General features: G+C 37.7%; 2 protein-coding genes across 2 annotated transcripts; one reads left to right on the top strand and one right to left on the bottom strand.

Annotated features, from left to right (window-relative positions):
* Window positions 1-248: 248 nt before the first annotated feature.
* On the bottom strand, window positions 249-5,365 carry LOC140796038 (protein BREAST CANCER SUSCEPTIBILITY 1 homolog). Its single transcript, XM_073148874.1, has 14 exons — window positions 5,220-5,365; window positions 5,035-5,088; window positions 4,886-4,956; window positions 4,284-4,397; window positions 3,504-4,003; window positions 3,329-3,427; window positions 2,232-3,218; window positions 2,049-2,149; window positions 1,758-1,944; window positions 1,554-1,654; window positions 1,328-1,445; window positions 1,080-1,245; window positions 883-1,001; window positions 249-761 (listed from the first exon to the last, which is right to left on the bottom strand). Exons 1-14 carry the CDS (start codon window positions 5,273-5,275, stop codon window positions 420-422), a joined length of 3,015 nt encoding a protein of 1,004 aa, XP_073004975.1. The 5' UTR covers window positions 5,276-5,365; the 3' UTR covers window positions 249-419.
* A 5,139-nt stretch (window positions 5,366-10,504) lies between these two features.
* LOC140796948 (tyrosine decarboxylase 1-like) lies at window positions 10,505-12,252 on the top strand. The gene has a single exon (XM_073150169.1). It carries the CDS (start codon window positions 10,591-10,593, stop codon window positions 12,127-12,129), a length of 1,539 nt encoding a protein of 512 aa, XP_073006270.1. The 5' UTR covers window positions 10,505-10,590; the 3' UTR covers window positions 12,130-12,252.
* Window positions 12,253-14,112: the final 1,860 nt, after the last annotated feature.

Consider the following 14,112-nt stretch of genomic DNA (forward strand, 5'->3'; position numbering starts at 1 on the left):
CATTATGCTTATCACATGTTTTTGCTCTCCTCATCCACATTCCAGCCATTGGTTTATGATGGTTCTTTGTTGGATCATGAGCTACTGTATTGTGTTGGATAGTTGAGCTCTCTCACTATAATTCTTATTCGAGTTGACCAAAGAGAGAACAGCTGATTAGAAGTATATATCGCAATCAGCTCCAAGAACAGGTAAGTATAATTATACAAAGATAATTAGTGACAAGCTCACAAATCACAATTAGCAAGTGAGAAAGCCTCTTGTGCATATGTAATGATATTGGCAAAATTATTGGGTATTCTTGCTCAGAATAAGCTCATGAGGACAGTTACATTCCTGCACAGCAGTCAGATTCAATAAAAAAGTGAACCAAAATATTTTTAAGGCTCTTGCCATAATATCAGAGCAATATTATCCTTTCAAGTAAGAGGTTTCAGCTTGCAGGCAGCTATTGAGTCTATGATCCATGTATTGCTTGCAATCCTACTCCCAGAAGCTTCAGCAAGATCCTGAGCTTCAGCTCGCCTACGATCGAAAACTGAAGGATCATTGCTACAGTTGCTTTTACCCGAATGCTCAATGCTGTAGATAATGATGGTTAGCGATGATTCATCCAGCAACTTTTGCTGGTCTCTTAGAATTGGCTTCCGGTGTAGAACTGTCCCTCCAGCTGCGATAACAAGATCTTGAAGATAGCCTCTGTAAGATGGCGTGTAATTTCCCGTGAAATAGAATCTGATGCCGTTGAACAGCTTTGGTTGCTGCAGGTGAACAGGAGAATTAGATAAGAACATCATATTTATGCAGCAGAGAATCACAACATAGTCACTATAGAATTTAACCGTTTGTTTATATACAGCAGATTGTCTTTTGAGAAATTACCTTGTTGATGGCCCTTAGTCTTCCTAGTCTAGGGCCCTCATTAATTCCATGCACATCGACGATGATTTCAAATTTCTCCTCATCAACTGGTTTCTTAGCCTCCATGCAAGCTTTAATCCCTGTAATGAGACCATCATTACATAGCTATCTCATGCCTACTGAAGCAGTCAATGTTTAGTGCGCTAAGTTTGTCTTACAATCGATGGTTACTATCCATTTTCCATTCAGGATTGCCATCAAAAATTTGAGGGTTCTCTTGCATGCCCCAGTCCTATCAGTTGATGCAATAACATGAGTGACAGTTGGGCTCCAAGATTTCAAGATTTGCACACCAGTCAACTTTCTAAATTCTGAGACAATTTCCTGAATCAAACTTCTTGGTTAGAAATCATAGAAAAGAAGTTATTGCCCCTAGTAGGAAAACTGAAGAAAAATGCTAAACCACCTTTTCAGCATCAGAAAGAGCTGAGCAGCAGAAGACCCACTTGCTTGCTGAACCTGAAGGCCATGTCCACATCTGACTAGAATCGTAACCAGATTTTCTTGCAGAAACTTCAGATAACCTGGAAAGTCAATCATTATGTTTGATGCCAAGAAATCTTATCCAGAATACCTTGATATTCTTAATCATTTTATAATTGCAGAGAGAACTAACAGGAGCTTACGCATACCCTTTTGAAGTAATTCTCTTTTTTGTTTGCTTTTGGGGTTCACAAGTATCGAATGGTAACTTGGATGACTGATGAAGAGGGCATAGCATCACAAAGTTTTCCTGTCATAATGGTTCAAAAAAAGTTTACCACAGGCAGAATAGTGTTTTTAATTGCCTATCCTCTCATAAGGCCTTCATGATTCATGAAATGATATTTACTTACATCATCCCATCGGCATTCTGGAACTAATTTAGCACAAGTGAAGTGGAAACTCTTACGACAATTTCTCTCAAAGCATCCAAGGGCAGCACCTTTAATGCCGCAACAACAGCATTTTATCCTTCTACTTCTTGCTAACTCAGCTGCAAGATTGATGGCCTTATCATCTTCAAAATATACATCAGGGGCCCTTGAAGTGTTAGAACAGATTCCTTAATTAGTTATCCTGGTAGAGAAAACAAAAGAACTACTAGATGAAGCTTAGTTTGAGAAAAACTTGAGAAGAATAGTAACCATTCCATGCAGTTCTTGTGAGAGCGTATGACATTGGCTCCTCCAGTATAATCAGCAGCAACAGGTTTCCCATTGACATAATGAACCATCTCACCAGAATCCTGCAGAATAACTCAAGTGCAAAAACTTCAGAGAAAATGCCATTTGACAGAGAATTTGAGCGACTTAATGGATCGAAGTTACCTCTGTAACACTGGCAGACTGGCAAAAAGCACAGGAAAGCTCAGAAACATTGTCACATTTTCTCAATATACTATCCTTTCTGCTGAATCCACCAACTTTCTTCAACTTTTTAATAGCCGAAGAATCTGTTTGGATAACTCCACTTTGATTGTCACTAAATCCAGAGCTCATAAAAGCAGGAGGAATATGTATAGCATCCTTATTGGTAGATACATCAGCAGATTGATTTTTTATTTTTCCTTGCGTGTTTGATTCCATTATTTGCGTATTCTTAATCTTCTTGTCTTGTGCATTGTGAGAATCAATGGAATTTTCACCTGTATTGCCTAAGAGTACTGGTCTTTTCGTGTTCATATTCTGTGAATTCTGACTCCTCGCTTTTGCTTTAGAGACAGAACCGGCAGAAACCTCTTTACATATTTTATCAGTAGCATGACCAGATGTTGGTCTCATTCGCTTTCTTGCAGACTCAAGGCTGCTCTTTGTCTTGCTCATCCTTGCTTTAACCAGTACTGCTTTTTCTTCGGTATTGTCCTTCTCTTCTGCATGTATAGTATGAAACTGCTTAGATAATTCTACCATAGCCACGTCATCCATAAAACTCGTTGGTGCTTTAGTACATTGTCCTTTATCACTGAGCGGGAGACGGTTAACACTACGGGTTTTTCTCATTCTGGGCCTTGATGGACTAGTTCTTTCTGAATCCTTATCTTCTATGCTTGAATTTGGAGCTATTTCGCCAGCGCTAATATTCATTTCTTGATTGGACTCACAGGTTATAACATCTGTGGTACTGCAAAGAGACGATTTCACACATTTCTTTTGAGCTTTACTATTTTTTCTTCTCTTCTTAGATTTTCTTTTTCTGGCATCAGCAGTTTCATCTTCCAAATTTGCAAGAGACACTTCATTGCAAAGTGCCCCATTCTCTGAGCATTCTTGGCAATCTTTCTCTTGTATCTTGTCTAGTGGTCTCCTACCTTTAGTCTATATAAAGAGGATTTCAACATTAACTACACACCAAAAGAACAAAGCGATACCAATAAAAATTGTAAAGAGTATGATTCCAAAAGGTATTGTTCAATTGAACAGCAGACCTGCTTAGTCGGTGGAGTTGAACATAGCTCAGGAGAGCAAGGTCTCTGGGTCCATTCAAATACTTCACTGTCAAAAGCTTCCATAGCCGTTGCTTTACTCTGCACTTAATGTTGCAATCTTAGTAAGAATAAAGCTGAGCCAAAAGCATATGAACTTGGATATAGAAAAGCTTACAATTGGAGTCATGTTAAAGGGCATCTCATCGTCGGAATCCTTCATATCACTAAAACAAGGTGCATTATGATGTGAAGGTGTATCCAATGAATGCTGACTACTTAGTCTTTCTGCGTTCTCCAGACCATCTTCTTCTTGTTCCTCTTCCTCCCTCAGCCAAAAAAAGGGAGACAGTGAAGGACTACTCTGCTTGTCAGAAGCTACCTGCCCATCCTTATCTGTTTCATCATTGTCTTTCAACGGACTGCTCATGTTTTGCAACTTCAAAACCTTTGGTGATCGTGTTGGAGTGTCAGAAACAGGGTATGGTGTAACGTGTATCCGTTTCTTGGTAGGGAAAGAAGGCCTCGTCGGTCGGCATGAAATAGAAGTTGTTGCATTACCATCAGACAATTGCTTCTGCTTCCTCCTTGATGATCCTTTGCTTTTTATTTTCTTCTCATGTAGTGATGTTTCTAGTGCATCCAATTTTCCATCATTATCATCTCGTTCTGACCCATCTTTAAGCATGATTGCAGTTCAAATTGTTAGTAGTCAACACACAAGAAGACAAATCCAAGCTATTCATCGCATGAAAAATGATCAGTTACAAAGAAACTCGAATTAGACCTCATACTGTGGCAATTGCTTATATGCAATGAATTATTGTTATCATTGTCACATAGCACGGCTAATAAAAACTTATCTAACAAGAGTAAACCCAGTTGCATGGGCTCACATCAGTGGCTACTGGACTAAAACAACCTTCCAAACTCTTACAAACAATCTCTCAGTGAATACCTGAGTTTTTCTCTGCAGGTGCTACTTGAGTTGAAAGAATGTTAGTTCCTGTCTCAAATTCCATGCTCTTGAAGATGCTTACCAAACTATCCATGTGAGGAACAGGACGGACCTCTGCATCAGGATCAAACCATATTTATTATGACAAACAAATGAACTTAAATCACAAGCACTTAATACCTTATGAAGAAGAGAACAAATTATGAGTAAATACTTTATTTATTTCCATTAATTACGCTTGTAAGAAAGCTCCCATGGATTCGCATGTCCATTTCAAATTGTCGTCAATATACCATAGTCCTTGATTCAAAGTAACAAGGAAACTAAGATGATATATGTATGGAGGGACCCAAGTGCTACAATCTACCATGATGCTGACTAAAAAACTTAACCTTCCATTTGAGTTCATCTAGTCCTCTTCTACTGTGCGGCTAAGTTTACCTAGAGCATGTCATAAACTTAAAATACAACCAGATTCAACACAAAAATATAACAGAGGAAACGACCAAATGAATTCAAGATGCAATTTTTCTTTAAAATATCTCTTCTTCTTTTTTAATCTTCATAGGATTCGATAGGATTAGATTATATTGTAAACGTACCTCTTCGGCGAAAAGGAACTTTGCAAACCGGACAGGTAGATACCGATTTCATCGACTCCAAGATGCACGAACTGAGGAAAAAGTAAATCAAAATAGATATTCGTAATGATTATAGAAACTATCGAGAAAGGAGGTAGAGAAAAGCTCACTTGCAGAAGACGTGATTGCATGCGATCGAGACCGCTGAGCTGAGGAGACTCCAGCTGCCAAAAACATTAATAGAATTGGACGATTAGTGAAAAGAGAGAACAATTTCGTGGGTTTTATTGATGAATTCGAGTTTTTTTATTTATTTTTAAACTGAATCTTTGGGAGAAAAAGAAAGCGTCGATACCAAATGGGGCACTTGAGCTCCTTGCCCATCTTCTCTAGATTTGCGATATCCGCCATGATTGGACGCTAGAGATCAAGAGAGATAGAGAAGAGACCTTGGAAGAAAATTTTAGAAGACGAGGAGATTTGGGTAAAACTCTCGGGGTCGTCGCTAATTTTTCCATTTTCATTTTAAACCTTTGAATTTTCTGGCGGCAAAACTTCCCTCCGCGAGAGGTTTCTGCACTTTTTGGCGGGAGTACTAAATAACTACCCAAAATACTGAAATACCACACAATTGAATTTTGAATTCGAAAGAAATTTAAACTGGTCGTTATATGTTCACAAACTTTTTAAAACTAGTCCTAATAAGTAGCATAGATAATGCCATAGATCCATTTTTTGCAACTTTTTATAATTATTTCTTCGGTAATTATTTCATAAATTATTATTAAATAAAAAATCCAACAATTAGTCACTGGTTGTATTATTTAGGGTTTAATTTTTTTTTACATGATGTACTTTGGACTAAAAACATTTCATGTTACAATCACAACCATAAGATCTTAACAACTTCAAAATGTTACCAAGTCTTTCTATCCATTGTGACTAGTTGCTTTTAAAAAAGAAAGGGTTAATTAGGCGGACACCCCTTGAACTATACTGGTTTTTACGGAGAAACCCTAAAAATTGGGTGAATCGACTTATGTGGCAATCATGTTAGAATACATTAGCTGCGAAATGACCTGCATGCCATCGTTTGAGGGAAAAGAACTAAATTTCATCTTGGTTCAATAGTAATGGACCATTTTACCGTTCTACTTTCTCATTTCACTGTCTGGCAGTTCTTCTTCCTCAATCTGATAGTTGTCCTCATCTTGCACTTTCATCTTTAGCTGTAGGTTCCTCATCTTCAGTCGTAAGTCTTTTATTTTCAACTATAGGCCCCTTAATATAAACTTGAATAATAGATGAGGGACTGTGTTAACTAAACATCAGCAACACATCACTATCTTTTTTTTTACTTAGACAAATCCAAAGAAATTTGTCCGAGGGTACATGTAATAGATCTTGCTTGTACTTGGTAATTCTAATTTAGAAACATCAGATCAGGATCAACATCGGTATACTTAATTTCACCATCTAGATAATGCTTATAGGGTTCCTTTATAAATTTTCCACCATAATGTATAGCCAAAGTATGAGTAGGATCACACATCAGTTAGCAATACCATATACAAATGACCGTTATAAAATTATACCCTAAATCGGTAGCAAATAAAAAAAATATGGAACGGTATAAACTTTCAACTCAAACACTATACCCAATATGTGTATAGATTATAAAATGCCAAAACTATTTTTTTTACTCCCTTAAGGACATCTAGAGATTACAAATGCTTGCCAAAATTAATCTTTTTTATACAAATCTCAATCCTTAGAAATTCATAACATACGCAGTGCCCATACTAAGACAGACTATATTTAACTATACATTGTAGGGTTTAAAAGATGAAAAGTTGCTAGAGACCACTACCATGCATATACAACACAAAATACATCTCGGAGATCACAAATATGATGAGATCGCTTTATTTTTTCTTACCTTAACAGTCAAATCTTCTCTAGCTCTTATAAAAATGAAATCACTTGCCAATAATTAGAGGATTACTTTATGATCACAATGTGAGAAGATCGCTACATCGAAGAGTGTGTTTGCTAGCCGAGATCGTCGCTAGGGTTTGCTTGGGTTCGATTTCTCGTCGGTTTTGTGAAGGAGGAAAGACAAGTACATGAAAAAGGAGAAAGTGGAGCCTTAAAAAACTAGAAGTTCGTTGAGAGTATATAGGTAATTTTATAAATTAATTTTTAGGGGTATAGTTGGTCATTACGTATTTTTCGTTAACACCATTACCTGTTTCACTTTGCCCCCAAAGTTTAGGGGTGATATTGTAATCTAAAAAAGTTTAGGAGATCTTCGTAAAAATCGGGTATAGTTCATAGGTGTCAGCATAATTAACCTAAAAAGAAACTAAATCATAGAAAGAGATAGAGGATAGCTTCAATAGAGAGAAACCAGAGATCTCCGGGTTCAATAAAATAGTCCACGATAGCTAGTGTGCCAAGCAAGTCATGTACGTGCATGCAGTTGCATGCACGTATTATTTTATGCTCTTAAATATTTGTATTATTATGTCAACTTGAACAAAAATTATTTTACTCTGTGAACTTTTATTTTGTCTCACAAATTAAGCCACCCTAATATTTCTTTTTTAATGCATATTCTTTTGACAGATGCATGATCATTTAAGTTATTTTTGTTAGCGATATTTATCTACGTAGTTTTGTCATAAATACATAAAGACATAATAATATAAAATTAAAATTTAAAGGAGTAAAAGTCATAGATAAAATATGAATGAGCAAGAATTGTATATATAAAATGTTCTATTGATAGGCTCCGTATAGTTTCTAGTTAAGAAAAAATTTAGAGCAGCTATTCTAACTTTTTACTCTTAAAATTACCTCTAATCTAAAGTAAGATAATTCGGTGAGTAAGTCTTGCCAAATTATGTAACAATAGATTTCACGTGTGGTAATATTTTTATATTTATTTATAGTATTTTTATCTTTGGGATAGATTATATAAGTGCATATTTATCTTCGTGTGACCCTCTTCCGTTCTATTGCGTGGGTCGTGTGTTTATCTCAATTAAAATCTATATGGAACAATGAAATTAATAAGTAGACCCACAAATCACAATATAGGTGCATGTTTATATTTGTGTGATCCTCCTCCGTTCTGTCAAGTGGGTGTTTGTCTTAATTAAAATCTATATAGAACAATGAAACTAATAAGCAGGCCCATAAATCACAATATAGATTCGACCGAACTGAAAAGATATTTAAAAAAGTAATTAAAAGTAATGTTTGTCTAAATAGTTAATAAAAATTAGATTAAAAGAACAAACATAATTCAATATATAATTACCAATATTGAACTAATAATAGCTTAAACAATTTTGGACCATCGAGCTAGCTCCCAAATTAAATAGTGAAAAGTGGTGTTAGTTACCTTTTTTTCTCTCTCCAAACTTTAGTGTTCTCTAACATATATATATATATATATATATTTGTAAAGGCTTCTCTATTTCTGACATTGTTAAAAAATATATATATTTTTTACTTTTATTTATGTGTGAAATGCTTCACCAATGATCTGATTATAATCTAAATAACTCGCTAATTCTGCAAATAATTTATTTACTATCTGAATCAATCTGTTTCTTAACTCGAATAAAACTACATTTATTTAAATAACCTATATGAATCCCTGTTACTCGTTTATGAAACAGTTCATGTCAGGCATCTTCCCATTAGTCTCTTGCCGACCAAAAGGCCATATATGCATGTCACACATGCTATATATATATATACACAAACGTGACCAATAATTAGGAGTGGAGGGAGGTAATGAATTGGAAAAAGAAAGAAACATGCATAATAATGCCAAGAATTGGATGCTTAATGCACATGCTGACATGCCAGATGTTAGGGAGATAGATATACAATAAAATGTCCGCTCGAAGGTTTTATATTATTTATCAAATTACTATAGTTATTGCTATATAATCACAATATTCGGAAAACAGATTTAATAAGTCACTTTTTGAAACAATAATTCATATAATAATATATTTTAGAAGAGAATTATTTTTGGTGAAAGTACTTTATTGTCTTTAATAGTAGAACTCACTGACGAGGAATTGTTCATTAGTAAAAAAAAAAAAAAAAAAAGAAGGAGCCTTTTAATTTTGACTCCATGTAGGAGGAGTTTTTTTTTGTATATATATAACAAAAACTAGCCACTATTTCAAACTCTTTTTGTCGAACTTATTATATCTAAGACATTTTATGTGTGGCAAAAAGAAAAATACAAACTTACTTAAATATATAATTTATTAATATTTTATTTAAATTTTTTAAAATAAACTATTGATAAATTTAGCATTTTACATATATAGATTAATATTTTCTATCTAAAATAAAATATTGATCTTACTAATATTTTACTGACGGGTAGAGTGAAACAAACCTCTTTTAATATTATAATTTGAGTGTCGATCCATTGATAAAAAAGAAAAGATTCAATTTGTATCATAAACTAATATAATTTATATTATTTCACATTTACTTATTTTAATTTTTTTTTACAATTTTACCCGGCTTTTGGTAAACCGATCATAACACCCTTGAAAATATTTCAGTGGAGAAAACCATCATCACATGCAACATTAAATGACTTTTATATTATTTAATTTCCTATTAATTAGGAGAGAAAACGTGTACTTCAGACTATAGGAGATAGGGGGGTGGTAAATATGAAGAGAGAAAATATATATTATATATTCTTCAAGTGTGTATTTGAGACAATAAAAAAATATATATCTAGAATTGGAGTTTCTTTTAATAGATTTTCTCAGTAGAAGTAAAGACATTCCTTATATTTCAATTAATATCATAGTCTACTTGGATTTATGTATTTTCGATTAGTATCTTCGGATTCCATATATATTAACTCTGAGTTCTATAATAGATACCAACTCCAAATTCCGTAGTTAAGATTCCATCGTTATAACTATTGATTCTTAACATATTAACTAAGACATATTTAATTTACCGAAATATTTTGTTAAGTTTAACTTACAGATATAACATAACAGCACATTACTCTTTCTTTATATATAAATCACAGTTTTGTTGAAAGACAAGAGTGTTACGGCAATTGATTTGCTTGTTTGATGTTTTGTCGTGCATTCAAAGTATATATGAATAAGTTGGTGAGCATTGGGCAAAGAAAAGAACGCGTTTATTTATTTATTTATTAGCTAATTTATGAGAGATGTGGAAGTTGGTGAATCTTTAATTTGGGATGTTGGATGCCAAGGATATTCCAATTATAAGCGATGCAACACGTGAATCAAAATAGTCATATACTTGAGACTAAAGTGAAATTATATTTATATCAAATATAATAAATTATGAAACACCCAAGTTACCATTCTCTAAGATCAATTTGTCGAACAAATGTAGTAGCGGTATTTGAATAATTTGGATCTGAAACTATTTGCACTCTAACAATTTAATTTTAATTATAAGTATAAGTTCTTAATATATATATATATATATATATATATATATATATTTTTTTTTTTTTTTAAGCACGAGTTGCCAACTTTGCCAACTACCCTTTTGGTTCTGCACCTATATATACTCCACCCCGCCCTCCCCTCTCTTCTCATCCCACGTTCCAACTCCATTACCAACCTCTCATTCTCTCTCTCTCTCTCTCTCGTTCTCTCGCTCTTGTTACTCCTTTCATACTAGCATTAATGGGTAGCCTCGCCGCAGACATTGTCCTCGAGGCCAACCCGGGCTGCCCTTTAAACCCACTCGACCCGGAGGAATTCCGGCGCCAAGGCCACCTCGTCATCGACTTCCTCGCCGACTACTACCGCGGCGTCGCCACCTACCCGGTTCGCAGCGAAGTGGATCCGGGCTACCTCCGCAAACTCCTACCCGACTCCGCCCCGAACCAACCCGAGCCCATCGAGACTATCCTCAAAGACGTCTCCGCCACCATCGTGCCCGGCTTAACCCACTGGCAGAGCCCGAACTACTTCGCCTACTTCCCTTCAAGCGGAAGCACCGCTGGCTTCCTCGGGGAGATGCTCAGCACCGGGTTTAATGTCGTCGGCTTCAACTGGATGTCGTCGCCCGCCGCCACGGAGCTAGAGTCCATTGTCATGGACTGGCTCGCGGAGATGCTAAGGTTACCGAAGGAGTACTTTTTCTCCGGAGGCGGCGGCGGCGTGCTTCAGGGGACGACCTGTGAGGCTATCTTGTGCACCCTCACGGCGGCGAGGGATGGCGCTCTGAGAAAGCTCGGCCGCGGCCGCATCGGCGATTTGGTCGTATACGGCTCCGACCAGACCCACTGCGGGTTGAAGAAGGCTGCGCAGATCGCCGGCATCCACCCGGACAACTTCCGCGCGATCAAGACCACCCGCGCCGACGCGTTCGGCCTGTCAGCGGCGGCGTTCCGCGCCGCGATGGACGCCGACACAGCGGCCGGGCTTGTCCCGCTGTACCTGTGCGCGACGGTGGGGACGACCTCGTCGACGGCGGTGGACAAGCTCGACGAGCTGTGCGTTGCGGCGGCGGAGCGCGGCGTCTGGGTGCACGTGGACGCGGCGTACGCGGGCAGCTCGTGCATATGCCCGGAGTTCCGGCCGTACATCGACGGAGTGGAGAATGCCAACTCCTTCAGCTTCAACGCGCACAAGTGGTTCTTCACCACCCTCGACTGCTGCTGCCTCTGGGTCAAGGAGCCTGGCGCACTGGTCAAAGCCTTGTCGACCAATCCGGAGTACTTACGGAACAAAGCGACCGAGTCAAATCAAGTGGTGGACTACAAGGACTGGCAGATCGCATTGAGCCGGCGGTTTAGAGCTCTCAAGCTATGGATGGTTCTTCGGAGCTACGGCGTTGCCAATCTTAGGAACTTCCTCAGAGGCCACGTCGGATTGGCCAAGATCTTCGAAGGACTCGTCAGGATGGACGGCAGATTCGAGGTGGCGGTGCCCAGACACTTCGCCATGGTCTGCTTCCGCCTCGCGCCGCCGCAGCTGCGCGGCTTACGAGGCGGCGAGGAGGAGGAGGAGGAGGAGGAGATCAACGAGGTCAACCGGCGGCTGCTCGAGGAGGTCAACGCGTCCGGGAAGTTGTACATGACGCACGCGGTGATCGGCGGGGTGTACGTGATCAGATTCGCGGTCGGGGCGACCCTGACCGAGGAGCGCCACGTGAGGAGCGCGTGGAAGGTCATTCAAGAGCATGCGGACGAGATGCTCAAGATCTCCGAATTTTGAGTGCTTTGGTTGATTTTATTTATAATATTATGTGTGTAATTTTCTTTCTTTTTTTTGTGCTAAATGTGGTCATAAGTTCTTGTACGTAATAAATCTATTCGAAGAGTTTCGGGCATATGATGATTTGGAGCTGTAACGAGTTAACAACGGAACAAAATTTTAATCATATGAACAGTATTATGAATTATGACTTTTTTTAATATATAATAGAGATTTTTATAATCACGCGTTATATTTTATATATTTTATGATTCACACACCCTCCTTTTCTTTTCTTCTATAATTCTCATAATTTTATCCACAATAATTGTTAGAGATACCTACCAACTTTATAATAATAGTTTGGTTCAATCATTTACTTTTCTTTTATTATTCAAGAGCTCGAAGGCTAAATATGAGTTAAATAAGATGCCAACCCTCTGTACATACATACAGAAACACTTATGCCTCACAAAACTTTAGTCAATATAGTAACTCGTATAGTCTAGACTTCAAGTTGTTTATAATGACAAACTATTGCTCTAAACTAAATACCGCCAAATTGTTCTTTTAGCCAACCGCATTGCTGAACTATCAATTGAACGGAGTCGAGCGGTTGAGCCAAACTACTAAATTACCAAACCATCAGATTATTTTATCTATAATAATTATTTAGGCTTAAAATGAGAGCTTCTTGGAGTTTTTGTTTTTGTTGGCTTTGCCGACAAAATCTATTGTTAACAACACTGCTAAGAGTTGTCCTCCGATATGGTAGTACAAAATCTCCTGCAGTGGGGCCCCAGGCTACTTGGCGGTTCACGAGAAGCTAATCATAATATATCTTCTTTAAATTGTTTGCCTTCACGACCACCTAATAATACGTTCAAGTATAAAAATAGGCCGGATTATATCCAACTCGATCTAGTTCCACATTTAGAGGTTTTTTTATCGGATATAGATCAAGATTTGTTTATTTGATTTAATACCCTATACGGATATAAATATAAGTTGAAAAATGGTACTATGGATAAATTGGGCTTATTTGGTTTGAGTTCACAAATTGAGAGACCCCTGACTTGATTCAGTAATTAAATAGTATTTTATACTTAACTAAGTTTACTTTTTAAAAAATTAAAATTAAGAAATAAAACTAACTAATTAAATTTAGGACTTAGTCTTAAACCAAATAAGCTTTCTATTAATTAGGGGTGTAAATGAGCTCGACTTGAAATTAATTTTGAGCCTTAAAATTGGGCTAATGCTCGGTTCAACTCAACTCGAGCCGAGCTTGAGTTGAGCCAGATCGAGCTCGAGCCTGAAATGAGTCTATTATTAAGCCAGACCAAATCGAGCCCAAGCCGAGCCGAAGAAGAAGAAGGAGGAGGAGGAGGGGCACCGTGGCAGCTTTGTCGCTGTTGAAGGAGGAGGAGACGACACCGCTATTGCAGAAGAAGAAAAAGGAGGAGGCGCACCGCGACGGAGGACGAGGCGGCACCGACGGAGGATAAGGCGGTACCCTTTTATACCGAGCTGAGCAAGCTGGCTCTAGATCAGACTCAGCTCGATATTAACTTCGAGTCAGTTATAGCAGCTCGAGCTCGGCTTAACTGTAATCGAGCCGAGCCGAACTTGAGCTTCAGTCGAGCCGATCCCAAACTGTTTTTCGAGCCGGACTCGAGCTTTAGTCAAGCCGAATCCGAGCCGTTCTTCTAGCTTGACAGCCCTACTATTAATAACTACCGAAAGAGAGAGAGAGCTCCAAAATAAATGCAGTAAAATAAATGCACAAAATACGAGGCTCATAGTGAAAGTACAGACCATGACTCCAATGAATGCTGGCATACAGTAAAAAAGAAATAAAGGAAAAAAAAGGTACCATTCTAGACGTGATTTATTTTACTTCTTTTGTTGTGGAGAAATTGCTAATTAGACATGTGATTATTTAGCTTGCGCATACAACAAAGCTTAGCATTGTCCTATTTCGTCTTTTTTGGGTCCCACTTT

This window comes from Typha latifolia, chromosome 10 (genome assembly GCF_019914945.1).
Source record: "Typha latifolia isolate L0001 chromosome 10, TyphaL0001v2, whole genome shotgun sequence".
NCBI classification, from domain to species: domain Eukaryota; kingdom Viridiplantae; phylum Streptophyta; class Magnoliopsida; order Poales; family Typhaceae; genus Typha; species Typha latifolia.

What these genes read in the sequence shown, in the direction of transcription:
- LOC140796038 (XM_073148874.1), bottom strand. Translation starts at nt 5,275, where the DNA reads ATGGCGGATATCGCAAATCTAGAGAAGATGGGCAAGGAGCTCAAGTGC. An exon ending in AGTTCCTTTTCGCCGAAGAG is followed by an intron (nt 4,398 to 4,885) that starts GTACGTTTACAA and finishes ATCCTGATGCAG; the next exon opens with AGGTCCGTCCTGTTCCTCAC. An exon ending in CAGAATGCCGATGGGATGAT is followed by an intron (nt 1,655 to 1,757) that starts GTAAGTAAATAT and finishes CCATTATGACAG; the next exon opens with GAAAACTTTGTGATGCTATG.
- LOC140796948 (XM_073150169.1), top strand. Translation starts at nt 10,591, where the DNA reads ATGGGTAGCCTCGCCGCAGACATTGTCCTCGAGGCCAACCCGGGCTGC.